This window comes from Myxocyprinus asiaticus, chromosome 4, assembly GCF_019703515.2.
Source record: "Myxocyprinus asiaticus isolate MX2 ecotype Aquarium Trade chromosome 4, UBuf_Myxa_2, whole genome shotgun sequence".
In the NCBI taxonomy this organism is placed as follows: Eukaryota; Metazoa; Chordata; class Actinopteri; order Cypriniformes; family Catostomidae; genus Myxocyprinus; species Myxocyprinus asiaticus.
In genome coordinates this window covers 7,513,941-7,532,110 of record NC_059347.1, presented here as the reverse complement: position 1 = coordinate 7,532,110, position 18,170 = coordinate 7,513,941, and the positions used below count along the sequence as shown (strand labels likewise).

At 35.4% G+C, this 18,170-nt stretch overlaps 1 protein-coding gene across 2 annotated transcripts in view; it reads left to right on the top strand.

Annotated features, from left to right (window-relative positions):
* The window catches only part of LOC127435458 (rho GTPase-activating protein 31-like), a 43,031-nt gene that overhangs the window by 16,120 nt on the left and 8,741 nt on the right, over positions 1-18,170 (top strand). The window contains exons 6-11 of one of the 2 annotated variants that reach the window (XM_051688977.1): positions 7,138-7,220; positions 8,149-8,256; positions 9,562-9,704; positions 15,495-15,702; positions 16,510-16,634; positions 17,697-17,753. In XM_051688977.1, coding sequence (XP_051544937.1) covers positions 7,138-7,220; positions 8,149-8,256; positions 9,562-9,704; positions 15,495-15,702; positions 16,510-16,634; positions 17,697-17,753 — 724 coding nt within the window. The remainder of the gene's footprint in view (positions 1-7,137; positions 7,221-8,148; positions 8,257-9,561; positions 9,705-15,494; positions 15,703-16,509; positions 16,635-17,696; positions 17,754-18,170) is intronic. The other variant, XM_051688988.1, reaches the window with a different exon arrangement.

Below are 18,170 nucleotides of genomic sequence, written 5' to 3'. Positions count from 1 at the left end.
CACCCCTGCCTGTAAGCAAAGTTTTGGTTTAAATGTTTTGCCTTTTTTTAAACACATTTCTAAAAGTTTGACTGAATAAAATGTGAATCATTACGCGTTCTCATCCATTTCGTCATGCGCATTATTTTGAGGGAGCCCGCCTTTTCATGATGGAGCACCTAAATTACCTCCTTGTTTTGGAGAGACTTGTGGTACTGGAGCAATTGTGCATCATTTTATTACGCAATACTGCCAGGAGACACAGCAGAATGAGTTTTATATCTCATAAAATGAGGGCTGAAATGGCTTCTATGCCCATAAACCACCACCCTCCGTATACCTGGGAGCATCCGAGCTCAAAACTGTTCTGGCAGATTGTGAGGACCCACTTTAACGACTAGCTGTGGGTTAAGCCAGAGACTATTTAGTAGAGATGAGCTACTTCTATTAAAATGAATGGGAGAAATTGGAACACCAAACCAAGGAGCTCGAAATGCCCAATGGTCAGCGGATGTAGAAAGGAAGTCCAGCCTTAACCCTGGTTTATACTTTGGAAGAAGCCAAACTTTTTTTCTCCTGGATGAACTAAAGCACTCTAGGCGAACGAAGCCGGCGTTTATACTACGTGACAACATTTTAAAATTAATTTGTTTAGGGTGATGTCACGTATTTAACGTACTGTTAACATTTAACGTTATTTGCTTTATTAAACTTGTCACGGCCCTTTTCACTTTTAAAAACTCCAATCTCTCTCCACTCATTTGTCGTGGCCATGCTGTCTTTGTAGAGTTTGTGTTGCAAATCATGTAAAAAAGTATACTTCCACAAAATCTCTGAGAGACAGGCTTCAAAATAATCCATTTTAACGACAGTATCCTAGGTAATAACTCCTCAGCTGGCACGATTTAAAATAAAAAGTGTCATGTCCAAACCACACCCACGAATAGTTTTAACCAATCATCAATGCTCTTCGACCAGCTGAGTTCTCTTGGATCAAGAATTTCAGAGATGTAATCGAACAGGAGAAATCTCACCAAACAAACACCTTGGCAGAACAAAAACGTCACTGCATTTCGTCATCATTTGTAGGCGAACTAAGTGAAGCCTGTTTGCCCAGTAAGTATAAATTAGCTTTTACAGGTGAAAGAGCCAATCACCTTTTAGATACAGTCATTGCCTGTCAATCAACTCAAGAACGCGCATGTGCATTAGTTATATAAGCCTGGAAAATTTTGTTTTTTAGCGTAATCTGATGTAAAGCAGCACAATCAGGGCTCGAGTTGAGGGGGGATGGTAGGGAATGCCATACCCCTTGTTGCAAGAAATACCAAACCATCCCCATTGTTAAACCACCATCCCCCTTACCATCCTCTTTAGATTATTTGTGTCATGTATTACTTAGAACTAATCATGCAAGTAAATATTTAATTCTCTGTGTTTGATAAATAACAGATAATGGCAATTAGCCGCTCAGAATTAGATTTCGACAAGTACGGGGTTGCCAGATTTCAATAGGTGAAATAATCTGCCAGAGTGACGCTTTAGTTGCGCAATTTGGCAACCATGAGCGCGCAAGCTCTTTCTCTACTGCAAAAAGGCGCCGGTTTTCTGAAAGAAAAAATAAATAAATACGGCAGCAGGTATGTCGAAGTTTAGTGATGAAGGCTTGACTTGCCCTTCCTATTGTTCACATGAAACTAACGCTACTGAAGGTAATGCAAGTTTCGCGGACTTTCAGAAATGGCCAAGAGAACAGTTAGAGGAAATGTTTGGTCTTTCTTTAAAAAGAAGAGAACAAAAGATAAGATATTGCTATGACAAGTGTATAGTTACAGCATGTACAGTACATTTAACTAAAACAATTTTCAGGGTTTCTCCTATAAAAGGCTTTTGTGTGTAGAACAACTTTTTACACCACAGTTTAAGCAACCTTCATAGAAACAGCCCAAACTTCCCTTAAATTTCTGTTATTAGAGTAGAAAAAATGCATGTGTGAGCAAACCTTTTTCATGATCATAACGTGGATTCTTTCCACAAAATAAATCACAAAATACAATAACAGAAGGTGCATATTATGGCCACTAAAGGTTGACCAATAGTGGATTTTGCCGAGACCGATAACTAAAGGTGCAGGAAAAGGCAGATAACCGATTAATCGACCATTTAAAAAAAAACTGATCCTGACTATTGACTTAGCCAATAGAAGTATAAAAAATTCCTTAGTCTTTCCGAACAATGAAGGGCAAAGACATTGAGGCTACAAAATGAATACAGTCCCAAAAGCAGTAAATATAGTGCAACCAAAATCCCAATATAAACCAGAAAAATTAAGATTTGGTGCATAATGCAGAACTTTTAACAATAAACAAGCCTGAAATACAACGGGGACTCATATTTTGAAATGAAAGAAAATTGCCTGCATCACAATGCTCTGCATGTAAGAAGCTTTTATAGCCTTTATATTTAACAGATGAACAATTTTGTCTAGTTTTTGTAGACATCGTTTTTTTTTTTATATATTTCACCAGATTAGGTTTATTGATGAGGAATTAACATAATGAGGATTATACAAAAAAAAATTATCTTGATTGTCTTCAACTATCGGTATAGATTTTTGCCGATAACCAATAGTTCTAAAAAGCGACTATCGGCACGATTAATGGGTAAAACCGATATATCGTCTACCTATAATGGCCACGTGTAAGGGTCAATGATATGACGCTCATTTTTTGTCCATATCTATTTAATTAAAAATACATTAAAAAAATGCAAAACATTTACTTGAATACAACTTCTATGATGAGCATATTTTCAATTTCTGAGTTTGAAGTCATATTGATATTTTTTCTGGGGCTTAAAGTAAAAAATGTGGTGTCCAGAAACAGTAAAAAAAAAAAATAAATAAAAAAAAAAAGTAAAAGTCTCATTAAAAGCTGAAATTCTTGAAAAAAGAAATGTTGGTATGACTACTGCAGAATAATATTTTATTGTTATTTCTTAAAAAAATAAGCAGTGAAACAATTGTGTTTTAAAATATAATTCATTTTTTAAAATGCTCTCATCCACCAAATCAAAATCATGTGGTGCAACCAGCTTGTAGGTAGCCATTTTTGTTGTTTATGTTCACCATAAAAACCATAAAACAGTGCAGCCACCTTGAGACCCTCAAGACTGAGCGTGAACTTTTTCAATAAAGCTCTGATATTTATTTTGACATGTTTATAAAAGGCACATTTTGTGCAAGTCATGTGGTGTAACCTTGAGAAAACGTCTTGATATTTTTGACTCAAAATTCATAATATATATATATATATATATATATATATATATATATATATAAAATTTTAAAAAAGCTTTTTTGAAATTAATGATTAAGCTGTTTATACTCATGTATTCTAGGTGCAAAGTATTATAATACTTCATGGTTACACCACATTACATTTTTAAAGTTTTAAAAAAGAATTATAGAAAATGCTATAAAGGGTTTTCAAACATTTATGAAACAAAATTAGACACAAAGATTAAATTTCTATGAACTTAAACTAGATTTTTAAAAGATTCTTATTTTTAACACCTCGAACAACCTTATTTGTCAGTGACCAATAAGCATTATTCAATATAAGATACCGGCATTGTCAGATTTGACTGCTAAATTGAAATATGTTCTTTGATCGTAATCTTGACCAACTGTTTTTGAGATTTTGGTCTTTCCACATTCAAGTAGTTAGGAGCTGCACTGGCATGAGTGGAAATAGCCTCCCGAGAGTGTTCCAAAGATGGCTGACAGTGGACTGACTTGCTAGAAAGACTTTGGTTAAGCACTTCTGAATGTCAAGGGTAGTGTTTGAAGAATCATGTGCCAAGGTCACTCTGAATCCAGCTTCTTATGCTGTGTTCCAGACAACTCCGAAATAAAAAATTTTCCCTCCTCCGCCACTCGTAGTCGGAAATCTGACTTGTGAAGTTGGGCTAAATCGATCAACACCGTCCTCAGCGGTTCTGGTCACCATTTACTTGCATTGCATGGACCAACAGAGCTTAAATATTCTTTTAAAAATCTTTGTGTTCTGCTCAAGAAAGAAGTCATACACATCTGGAATGGCATGAGGGTAAATTATGAGAGAATTTTCATTTTTGGGTGAACTGTCCCTTTACTACTGAACTACCTCACACGAAACGTGTGAGCATGCAGTACAATAAATATACAAGAGTAAATTAAGAATAGTTGTTTTTGTATCAATCAATGCCTATGTTTTCACCTATTTTGCTCATGAAATAGCTACTAGATAGCCAGTGAGCTAGCTTCTTGAAGACTGTGGATTGTACACTGGTGGCAAATAAATTTTGAATAATGTACAGATTTTGCTATTATGGAAAGAAATCACCAAAGTGGCATTCAGCTGATCACAATGTATAATCAGGATATTAATAAAGTTAAAAAATACTATTACAATTTGAAAAAAATGTTCAGAACTTCTTAAATTACTTCAAAGAGTTTTCATCAAAAAATCCTCCATGTGCAGCATTGACAGCTTTGCTGATCCTTGGCATTCTAGCTGTCAGTTTGTCCAGATACTCAGGTGACATTTCACCCCACGCTTCCTGTAGCACTTGCCATAGATGTGGCTGTCTTGTCCGGCACTTCTCACGCACCTTACAGTCTAGCTGATTCCACAAAAACTCAATGGGGTTAAGATCCATAACACTCTTTTCCAATTATCTGTTGTCCAATGTCAGTGTTTCTTTGCCCACTCTTCAAAAAGTTTCAAAAGTGGCTTTTTCTTTGCAGTTCTTCCCATAAGGTCTGGACCCCTGAATCTTCTCTTTACTGTTGTACATGAAAATGGTGTTGAGCGGGTAGAATTCAATGAAGCTGTCAGCTGAGGACATGTGAGGCGTCTATTTCTAAAACTAGAAACTCTGATGTACTTAACCTCTTGTTTAGTTGTACATCTGGCCTTCCACATCTCTTTCTGTCCTTGTTAGAGCCAGTTGTCCTTTGTCTTTGAAGACTGTAGTGTACACATTGTATGAAATCTTCAGTTTTTTGGCAATTTCAAGCATTGTATAGCCTTCATTCCTCAAAACAATGATTGACTGACAAGTGTCTAGAGAAAGATGTTTCTTTTTTTTTTTTTTTTTTTTTTTAACCTAATATTGACCTTAAGACATGCCAGTCTATTGCATACTGTGGCAACTCAAAAACAAACACAAAGACAATGTTAAGCTTCATTTAATGAAACAAATAGCTTTCAACTTTGTTTTATATAATGGCAAGTGATTTTCTAGTACCAAATAAGCAATTTAGCATGATTACTCAAGGATAAGGTGTTGGAGTGATGGCTGCTGGAAATGGGGCCTGTCTAGATTTGATAAAAAATGACTTTTTTCAAATAGTGATGGTGCTGTTTTTTACATTGGTAATGTCCTGACTATACTTTGTGATCAGTTGAATGCCACTTTGGTGGATTAAAGTACCAATTTCTTTCTGAAACAGCAAAATCTGTACATTATTCCAAACTTATGGCCGCCATTGTGAATATGCTGTTGTGTTGTCTATTAATAACAAAGTGTCTGAAACATTCTTGGTGTTCTTTTATCATTTTCAGATTTTCCCACCTCTGTACGTTTTGTAAAAGGAAACAAACTGTGGTTGGTCGCTCTACATAACCATCAGACAGTCTCTTTTTATCCTAGTGAGCCGTAAGAACCTGCCAGTAGATGGCGGTAATGCGCTATTTTAGTTTGTTATCTGTCGTCCTTACAAAAGAAGAAGAAAGAGGCTGCCTGATTCTGAGCAACAGGCAGCCAGAATATGCTTCAAGTTCATCATATGTTTTCTATGTAGAAGGTTGGCTTCTTTGCAATAAAGACAGCTATTAGTTATAATCTAACCAACATAACGTAGTGTTTGGTTGTGCTACACCACTACTTGCTGGAAAAAGTTGCTTGCTGCTGGAAAAGCTACGCTGTTTTAAAAGCAGCTGAACTACTGTCAAGCAGCTACTGAAAAATGTAGTTAAGTTAGTAACGTCGCTACATGTAGTTAGCTGCTCCCCAACACTGACATTATGTCACACAACGGTCACATGTACACATGTAAAATGCACAGTCTTCCAGATGCGAGCTAGCTGGCTATATGTGTGACTGATTGGAAGGCACTGAGGTTGGAAGTGGAAAATATTAACTTGGGTATTCCCACCTCCGACTTTGTTTGGAATGAAGCATTATTCACCAGCTTCTTATTCACGCTATCTGTTTCCCTTTAAAAGATGCAACACTTCCCAGTCTTAAAGGTGCACTTAGGTGCACTCATTTTGTACCCCCTTAATTAAAAAGGTATTACTCCTAAAGTAATTAAGAGCAGATTTGAAATGTGTAAATAATCATGATGACTCACATGAGATGAAGACTATTACCTCAGTAACCTTGTAAAAGCTCTTTTATTCTATATGGGGAGGGTCACTTCATGGGGGCTACCTTGTTATGATGAGGATCACATGGCCAACCGAATACTACTTGCTTAATCTCAGTAACCGCCCTGTTATTTGGACACTTTTAAATGTTTTTTTGTTTTGTTGGTTTTTTACTGGAAGAGGTAAAAAGTTTATAACTATATCTATGTGTCATTAGAACTAGAGTTCTGCCCATTCTAAAACAGACACAGATATAAAGTAGGGCAATAAGACATTACATTTCTTTAAATGATTTAAACAAAAAGCTGTACGAATAATTTTAACACGTTTTTTTAGACCACACACTCTGTAAAAATTATGTCCCTCTAGCGAGTGTGTGCTGAGCAGATCAGCAATATTTGTTTGATGTTTATCATATGAAAATTCAAATCTTATTTCTGGACAACAATAGACACCTTTGATGGTTCACTCTCTCCCCCTCTGTACAAAACATGGCTGAATATCAAACCATACTTTCCTAAAAAGCCCTATGGGTGTTTAAGGGAAAATGGTGACAAGTAAATCGTCTAATTGCATTTTCGAATTAAATTTGCCAAGCTCAGCCTTTCAATCCTGTCGTTGAACCTGTTGTAATTTATTAAAATGTGCAATGTCTTTGCACCACTGTGTTTAACATGATCCATGTGACCATAGTCACACAAAAACATTAAAATATATTCTTCTGTTTCTGTGTACACTGTAGGATGCAGTGTCAGTCAAAGAGGAACAGGAACAGCTCCAAAACATTAAGAGTGTCATTAAAGAACTGCCCGGTCCTCACTTCAGGTACAGCTGTCATTCAAATATTATTGTACTGAGTTTGTTTCAGTTTATGGCTTTATTCTGTAAGTTTATCTTTATTGGATTTCAGGTTTTAGTAATATGTGAATTATAAAAACAATAAGGTAAATAAAAGTTCACCGATTCTTGAGATAAGGGACAAAACATGTTTAAAAAATGAGTTTTTATTTTTGAATACTAAATTAATTTGAAATGCATATATTTGTTGACATAGGTCTCAGCTAACCAACCAAGTAAGGGAAGTAAATTAAAATGCCAAAATTTATCCCACAAATTCTAACAGAAATTTTCATAACGGGAATGACGGAGTTCACATGTTGAAGATGTGACCACAGAGACTTAAACATTGTTTGTTTCAAATATGAAAAAATATCAAACTTACCTGACCATGTGTCCTACTGCTGCATTCACCATGAGCAGGAAGTGGGAAAGAGGTACTCAGAGTTATAGCTGACCATGATATTGTCTGAAAAAAAATCTGACGGAGTTGGTGCAAAGTGAGGACACAAATTTGATTGGCAGTTTTTTTACGGAAAATATAATTTAAAGTTTACTTTGTGTATTGTTTGGTATCTCACAGATCCCTACCTTTCATTTGATATTTATATTTATGAATTTAACATTTTGACCTCTTGCTGAGGACATGTGCTTCCAAGTATAGAGCATGCATTTTAATAAATTCTAATGAAATTCTTTAAAAATACAAATAAATGCCCTGAGTATACACATTTCCTTTAGATTTAACGGTTTTCCTGTGTTTTTATTATTAGGAGTGTATTGATTTTTAAAATAAAGATAACTTCTCAGGGAACACACACAGCCTAGAGATCAAATGTATACTGTACCTTGAATGCACTTTAAGTTGCTTTTTGAAAGATGACTTTTATTCCTGTATTTTTCTCTTTCTTTGTAGAACTCTGGAATACCTCACCAAACATCTTGCTCATTTGGCTACTCTTAGCCACCAGACCAACATGCACGCTCGCAACCTTGCCCTGGTATGGGCTCCAAACCTCCTTCGGTCAGTCTTGCAGTGGTTTTACTTTATGCTTGATGCACCTATTTTCCAGTATTGTTATTATTTGTGTTAAATAATAATGAATAAGTAATACGTTAATAATTAAAAAGTAGGATATATAGTTATTGAATACTGAATATACATTGACTGTCCCATATAATTTCATAATCCGTGTTTGGAAAAAAACATATTATAGAATTATGACTTGACTGTACGACAATGAGTTCAATGAGTTCCCAGTGAAGGCTCTGATAAACTCACAGCACAGTTCTTCTTCATGTATTTGCTGTGAGCTAGAAAGAAGGTCAAAACAGTCAAGCAGCAGTGTACTGTTTGTGAACATTCAGACACTGCCCACGTTGTTGGGGCAGACATTTAGGGGAGCATTTGAGATGCCTGCTGTCCTGTCAACTACATGTACAGTATTAATTATGTGACATTGAAATGTATTATGAGTGACTTCATGCCTCATTCTATGAATGGAATCCACATGAGTTCAGAACAATAAGCTGTTTTAACCACTCAGTGATGATTTAAAGTAAGAAATATGCAGTAGATAATGTGTAAAGTGCATTCATTTCACTAATGCTAACGCTAACATGCTATATGTGGCCATAGTATGCACCAGTTACTCTCTGATATTGTATTTTATAATGAAGTTTTTGAAAAAATACACTTAAGATCATGAAAAAAGGTTTTTATACTTGTTTTTTAATAAAGACATTGATACTAAGTACAGATGGGCAAAAGTGTAAATGGCTTACAGGCTGCAGACAAAGACATATCAGTGAAGCAGCATATTAAGCAACAGAGTGAATGAGCACAGGAGTATTTTTGTGTATTTGGTTCCTTTTGTAGACTAACCTAAAAAGGCAGTCTCGGAAAATGTATCTATGCAAAAAATCTGACAACTGTAGGTGAGTTTGCACCAGCTTGGCAACTCTGCACTCCAGTGTGTTCATGTTGACTGATGTCGACTGGGTGAAGAAATTTACTGGAAAATGTTGGTGTCACAGTGGAGCACTGGGTCACACCAGCCGATTACATTGACTAATGGCAGTAAGGTGTTTAACAAAGTTTTCCTGACAGTTTGCGCCGGCAAGCTGTTTCAAACCACCGCAACAAACTCAGAACGCCTTCCTTTTAGCCAGATTTTGGTCAAAATTCCCTTTCCTTAGAAGTATATTAGCAGAATCATTCATACATGCTATTGATCCTCACAAACATGGATAGTATATTCAATATCTTAATTGCAATCTAATATAAAAAATCTTGCTCTTCTTTGATTATCTTTTCCCGTCGGTTCAGATCAAAGGAAGTGGAGGTGCCCTCCTGCAATGGTGATGTAGCATTTTTGGAGGTGCGAGTCCAGCAGTCAGTTGTGGAGTTCATTCTCAACCACACTGAGCAGATCTTCAACCATGACATTCAGGCCTCCAAGCCCAGAGAAGGTACAGCTAGCATTACAAATCTTGAAAATCTTTTATTTGTGTTCAATAATGTAATTTAGATGTAATGTAATTTCTCTAATGATAGAAGTGTCATCAGTTAATATTTCTAAATAAGATGGCATTGTCTCATAGTATTCATTGTTGTGGAGGCAGCAAAAGTTTTCTGTTATCATTGCAATTGTAGATATTCAGAGTGTTTTTGTCACCCATGTTGAATTTACTATACAGTCCAATAATAGAGTGTAATGGTCTGGTTGCAGAAGTAAAAATCCAATAATTATTTACATTGGGGAATATTTTTTTTAACAATGATTTATAAACCTTTAAAGACAAACCTTTAAAACCTTTAAAGAGCTACCATGAGCTCCAAAGTTTGTTAATCAATAGTTTATACCTCTGTTGATGCCATCAGTGTGACATTTCATCTTAATAAAAGATAAAATCATGTTTAATGGTGGAATTACTGGTGAAGAACTACACTACCCACGACCCTAAAGGGATATGATCCATCAGAGAATCGCAACAAACAAAATGCACCAACAGAGCTCTGCAGCGACCACTCAGTGACACACTCTGAATGACACAATTGATTCGGTCTCCCTAAACTCTCACACTACTAGCCTCCTGAACGCGGTTATGTTCCATGATTCACCTGTTTTCAAGGTTTTCACTCGCATCAGTATATATCTTAGAGGGTAATGTGATTAAAGTGTTACATTTATAAAAATTTTAAAAAAACAACAACATGTGGCTCTATAGTTCTGATACAGAGCCCGAGATGACCGTTTTTATTTGACAGTACCTCACCTGATTGGGCAGATTACATGAAACGATGGCCCGAGGTTAGTTATGTCGACATCATTAACTACTCTGAGTTGTTTTGACAGCCAACAACTGCACAAGCTGAGCCTGAAATTAATTTTTACTCCAACTAACACTTAATGGTTGATGTTCTCCATCTGGATTGCTCTTTATAGTAGTATTTTATGTTGCTTCATAATGGCGCCGCCAGGGGTTGCTCAGGAAACCCATGGATATATTTGCATATACCTGAATGTTTTTCAATAAAATTGAAACATATTGTTTATATACTTATAATCACCAACTTTAAATCAACAGCTTTATACAGTATATATTTTTTTTCCATCTTTATAATTTGATTACATTATTTGCAATGCTGCTTGGGATTGGTGTTCATTCCCTCATGAAAGACTATTGTCTTTGTCCGATTTTCAAATACTTTTTTGCTTCAAATCAAAGTTTATACTGTTGTGATTCACATCAGAGCGGTTGGTTTGGTTTATGGCTTAGAACTCGTTTATGAAAGATTTTATGATATACATACATACATACATACATATATATATATATATATATATATATATATAAAGGGAAATGATTCCCGGAATGGCTGAAAACTGGCTGAAAACTGTTGCTCTCTATAGGAGGGTTACAGAGACAAACTAAGTAGTATTTTGCTGGTAAAAAGTAAGAATGGCTTCCCATATATTTGGTAATATTGTTCCAAAATCTTTCTTTCAATGATATATTGTTCCCAAATACCTACTATTTTGGTGCAAATTCATCTGTCACTTAGTAGAAAGCAGCTAGCCAAATTAAGCAGATCCCAACATGGACAGGTTGCGTGACATGCCCTCATTCCTAAAAACCATGAACAATACTATGCAAGGTAAAGGAAAATATGACAAAGATCACATAAAATAATTGAAAGGTTGGGTTTGGTAATTGTCCAATGTCCAGTGTAAAAGCTGTATCTTGAAGCACAACAGTTGAGATAAAAGACATGCATCTTCTTATGCTAAATGCTTTTCAATAAAAATAAAAAAAATGCATGAAGATTGCATTCACATATACAAACACAACCTGAAGATACTGTTGGTGTCCTGTTGCATTTTAATCTCAAGAATTTAATCAACATTAGTCAACATTCCTCATTAACCAATTTGAAATTTGTACCAGAAACTGTATGGTGAGAGGAGTTTGTTTGTATTTTAAATGTACACTATCTGGGTATACATCTTAAAACCACACCACACAAGACTGGATATAGTAGGTTTTAGAGCCCATAATTGGCAATTAGTTTACAAATTGGAAGCTTGTGTTCAATTGGGAGTCATCTAGCCTTCTTTTGAGTCTAACAAAGCTTGTGATGATTTGATCAAGTTTGTTTTAGCCCAGCTTCCTAAAGCATTAGGCCATAATGTATATATGTACAGATTATAAATTAAGATTTATAAAAGTGTCACCCCCTGCTTTAATTCTCACATTCCTATTTACCCATGCTTTGAGTTTGATGACCAGATGGGCTTAAAAAGCACTAATTTCTGTAGGAATAAAAAAAAAGCAAATAATGTCTTGTTAATATTTCCTACAGCAATGATATTAAATGGAGAGCTTTTGTGTAAGTTGCTTTTGAGATGTTCCATATGAAAAATACCTCCGTAATCTTACATGTATCCTCTAGAGTTTAAGAAGGAATCTTAACTATGTCACAAACTATGCTCAGAGTTGCCGAGATAATAAAATCTGCATTAAAAACGTTGAAATTTTAATATGAACTTGTTTCACATCAAATCTATAAAGACTTAGTCATCATTGTGTAGTTTGAGTAAAATATGATTGTAAATTATGTATAAAAATAATTAGTAAATAATATTTGTATTTAGAACCCCAGTGAGCAAGCCGAATGCGACTGTGATAAGGAACACTAAACTCCATAAGACGTTGGTTAATGGAGAAAAATAACCTTGGGAGAAACCAGGCTCACTGTGGGGGCCAGTTCCCCTCTGGCTAAACAGCATGAATATAATGCCAATATATATACATATATATATATATATATATATATATATATATATATATATATATATATATATAGCTTTACAAATAGCTATATATAGCTATGAAATTAAGCTCTATTCTCTGTCAACAATTATCTCATTTTCTTTTATGAATTTTTTTTTTTTTTCAAAAATAAAAATAAAAATTAGGAAACATCTGAGACTAAGTTGATTCTTATATGAAACATCATTGAGAATTCCAATAAGATTTCTGAGCTATGAAAAAGCAACATTTGAGCAATAAGCAAAAATAAAACATTTGTAAACAACTATGTAAACAAGACAACAAAATTTGTTTAATATTATGTCTGGCTGTGCTTCTCGTGACAACTGTGACAATAAAGTCAGGAAATGAGTTTCTGGTTTGGGGGGCGGGGTTCTGTTCGGAATACAGTGACATGAGATCTATAGCCAAAAATGTTACAGCAAAACAATAGGCAACAGTTACTCACAAAAAGCAGTTAATGGCTGCACACATGCAACTGTGTGAGTATGTAGATATGAACTTCATGTCTACCCTGTGTGTATTAGAAATGTTTATAAGTTTTGGGTACATTTTAAGCAAGTACCATGTTACTTGTTTGCTAATTTGGATACACGTACTGATACAATAAGCATTAATACATAATAGTTAATCATCATAATTATATAAACTCTGAATATATAATTGTAAATCCCAATACACATATAGTTGTAAATCTTGTGTATGTATAACAAAAATCATGACTGTAGTGATAAATCCTAATATATAGTTATAAAGGTATACTTTCTTATTTATAATTTAAGTTATAACAATATATACTTATGTAAAATTCTATATTTAGTTTATATATTGGGATTTACAATTATTTATTATTTTATTATTAATTTTTTATTTAGATTTATACTACGGGTTTGTTGAATGCTTTATTCTGATTGGTTGACAGACGTTCTAAGTGTGCAGATATTTTCCAGTAAACGCACGGCTACAAAGTAGTTCCAGGTCTTGACCGCCTAATGGTTCTATATCACTACGCCAAATTATTTCAGATATTTCATAGAGCTGTACAGGCTACCACAGCAAAATAACCAATTAAAACAAAGACATAGGTTAAGTAAATCAGAAAACAATGACAAACAGTGTCTATAATATCCTAGTTATTTCAATTTCTGTTTAAAAGCGCCCTTGCGCACCCTGGCTCTCTCTCCAGCTTCCACACTCACACACATACATATGCCTACACACACACACACACACACACACACACATAGAGACTCGAGTCGTGACCAAAAAACAGAGTCTTGATGTAAACACACCCCCGGGACTTGATCAACACAACAGTTTCTATATTATCCAAAAAACTTTTAACATCTGTCGATGTTTCGCTCAAACACACACATACACACACGCTCAAGAAACAAACAGAGCCTTCATGTCAGTGCACACCCCAGCTACTAAGTGGGGTTGTAAACAATTGTTTAGCTACTTACACTTACACTACCGTTCAAAAGTTTAGGGTCACCTACTCATGCTTTATTTTTTATTTATTATTTATTTATTTATTTTCACATTTTAGAATAATAGTAAAGTCATCACAACTATAGAATAATAGAAATGGAAATATGGGAATTATGTTGTGACAAAAAATCCAAAATAAATAAAAACTATGTTATATTTTAGCATCTTCAAAGTGGCCATCCTTTGCCTAAAATTTGCAGACATGTATTCTTGGCATTTTCTCAACCAATTTCTCGAGGTATCACCCTGGGATGCATTTTAAACAATATTGAAGGAGTTCCCATCTATATGTTGGGCACTTAGTGGCTGCTTTTCTTAATTCAAAAAGTTTTTTTTTTTTTTTTATAAAATTTTAGTTTTGTAATTAAATTAATATGTTGGTACAATTATATTTTTGTCTACAAAACTAATTTCAAACATTTAAGCATACACCTTCAGATCAAAAGGTTTTTATGATCATGAGAAACATTTCAGGCAAGTGACCCCAAACTTTTGAACGGTAGTGTACATCTTGGCAATTTGAAGTGATGTTAGTGCTCGCGAGAGCTCCAGCAAACAGAGGTATTCCCATACGCCATCTCTTTCAGTCTCTCTCTTTCTCTCTCTCTCTCATACATACACACACACAAACAAGCACTACCTTCTTACTCCGGCGAGTGCTTTACATCAGCGCAAGTCTCTGTTACTAGTTCTAAAGTGACGTTTTCGAACTAGCAATGAAGGCTTGGGCTGAATTAATGAAGATGCTGAATCCGTGGCGAAAGACATTAGTTCCACTCACAACAGCATTTTAGGGACGAAAACCAGAAAGTGTTTTGAGATAAAACCCTGAACGATGTCTTAAAGTATGGGAACCGTGGTATAAGCGGAATAATTGACTTCAGTCCATTGAATTATTGAAAAATAATGCACACTGCTGCACATCATGGCCGCACTACCACCTCAGGGTGTGCATTATTTTTCAATAATTCAATGGTCCATCATCAGTTTTTCCTTACTTATAACTATATATTCAAATTTACAACTGTATATTCATGATTACCATATATAATCAGAATTCATAACTATATATTTCGATTTACAATAATATATTTGGATTTATCACTATATACAGTATTAAGGATTTATAGAAGTATTTTTGGATTTACAACTATATACTCAGATTTGCAACTACAGTAGGTATATATATTCAGACTTACAGTTTAACAATATATTCAGAATTTGTAACTATATTCAGATTTACAATTATATATTAGATTTACAACTAGATATTTAGAATTTATGTAATTATTTCCTGTTTGCCCACCCCATAATATGTATGTATGTATGTATGTATTAAGTATTTGTTTGAAGAAGAAATGATGAGTCATGTGAATTGTTTACTTACATGTATACTTCTGCTACACCAAACTGGTTTTTATGGTTTTGCAGTCTCAAGCGTGGCCTGTGGGGAGAAGTATGCTACCATGCCTGCCACCACGCAGTGCGGCCCCATGAAGCTCATGAGTCTGGAGGAAGCACAGGCACGCTCGCTCAGTCCCAACCATCCAGTGATGAGAGAGAGACAGAGAGAGAACAGCCTACCAGACACCAGCACTGCAGCAATGTACCACACAGTCATAGATCTGTCTGACAGCAGGTACAGATAGAAGCGTACACACACTGACTAGTACTAGATGTTTAAACACCAACAAAGTAAAATGTGAATTTACTAAACAGTTTTGCCACTCTTGCACATAGAATTTCAGCACAAAAGCTGCGTCTTATTCACTAATGTCCATCAATCTAGTTTAAGCAGCTGCAATCAGTGCTGAAATTGTGCCACGCCTTGAGTGTTTAAATTAAGTCATTGTCATTCCTTTCACACAAACACGGCTCCTATGTAAATCTGGCTCATTTACATTGCTCTATTACTACCAGATAAAAGCTGCCGGTAAAATGATTTTTTTTTTTTTTTTAAAGAGATGTTCATGTACATTTTCTATCAATCATAGCAGCAGTAGTTCATCAAATAATCATCAAACGATGGAGAAGAGCATTACAACCTGGCATACATCCAGATGTGCACTTTTGGCATGTTTAAGATATGATTCAGGTGTCTGGATCACTGTAGTGGAGTGATGCTGTACAGTACCGACAGACTGAACTTGATAGCGGCAGTCTGCTGCATCCTCTGATATATAAAGCTCAGAATAGGCCCCAAAATCGGAATTTGCATTCAGCACAGATTTTGTGGACGCGTTTGCACCGTAGCCCAGGCCCTCCTCAGCCCACCCTTGGCTACGCCACTGTTTTCAAGTATAGGGTGAGTTAGAGGCTGTTCACACATATCAAACTAGAAAACAAGATTCTAATAAAGTCAGTATGTGAAAGTAAACATTGATTTTCTTTAAATATTTATACCATTTTTCAAAACATTATATTTCCCCTTCTCACTACACATTAGAAGAAAATTCTCAGGAAAATCAAAGAAGTGGAAGTCTATCTTCAGTCTCGGAAGATCCGTCATTGACTCTAAAGGGAAACTGAGCCGCAATGGGAGTGTGTTTATGAGAGGCCAAAATATCTCAGGTAAGATAATGTGCTTCTGAGGTAAGTCGCACACATTGCATTGAGATATACATTGCTTGAGATTGTGTGCACATTTTGTAGGTCATCTATTAGGTATTTTTCTGTTAAATGTACTTACTCTTCACAGTGTACATACCAAATACTGGAGTGTCCAAGCAATATGTTATGTTATAATATATACTTGAGCAGTAAGCAATTCTGAACATAGCCAAAGAAAAGTCCTCTTTTGTTTTGTCATTAAAGTTTCTTGAAACATATCAAAACATGTCTAAAAACAGTATTTCTGTAAAGGAAACAAAAAAGTCAAAGGAAGCTCAAAAAGTGGGCCTGGGTAGCTCATCGAGTATTGACGCTGATTTCCACCCCTGGAGTCACGAGTTCGAATCCAGGGCGTGTCGAGTGACTCCAGCCAGGTCTCCTAAGCAACCAAATTGGCCCGGTTGCTAGGGAGGGTAGAGTCACATGGGGTAACCTCCTTGTGGTCGCGATTAGGGGTTCTCCCTCTCAATGGGGTACATGGTAAGTTGTGCGTGGATCACGGAGAGTAGCATGAGCCTCCACGTGCAGTGAGTCTCCGCTGTGTCATGCACAGCGAGCCACGTGATAAGATGTGCGGATTTACTGTCTCAGAAGCGGATGCAACTGAGACTTGTCCTCCACCACCCGGATTGGAGTAACTGCGCCACCACGAGGACCTACTAAGTAGTGGGAATTGGGCATTCCAAATTGGGAGAAAAGGGGATAAAATAAAAAATAAAATAAAAAGGAGAAGACACTACACTCACTCTATTTAAGAAAATAGTTATACAAATTTGATTAAATTAAAACCATCACTGTGTTTTGGCTGCCTACGGGGTCTTCATCACACATCCAGAGGAACAACAAGAGCAAGATGTTGTCTTGATGTCTGTTAAAGGCAGTGTAGATGGCCGAACTGTTTTGATTGAAACTGTATTTTCACAAATAAAGTAAGTCCTTTTTAAAGTATAGAAAATGTATGGGGGAAAATGAACTTGTCAGAACAAACAATATGATATCTGTGCTTTTTTCTCTTTTAAACAGAAAAACCTGCTATACGGCCAACCAAAAGCATGGACTCTCTCTGTTCTCTTCCAGCAGGTGGGGCTAGATCTCCGTATACTAGATATATAATTGCATTTGGGACATTTGTCATCATTATAAAGATGTAATTATCATTATGATACATTATAGTAAGTGGCAACTATTTGTGAGTTAATTACTTAACAAGCGCATTTAATTTATATTATATTTATCACACATTTAATATTAAAATCTATTTTATAATATATATAATACATGTATTTTTTAAATAATGGTAGTGTCTTACATTTAACCTCCTTTTCATAGCCTAATACTCCAAATAAAGAAACACTGGTAAAGTCCATGTTTTACACTACAACCTGGATTTTATTAGTATTTTATCATATACCGTGGCCCCCAAAAATAATTTGGATGCTCAAGCATACTTGTAATGTATAAATGTCATTGAATAGTTAACAAAACAGGAAAATATGA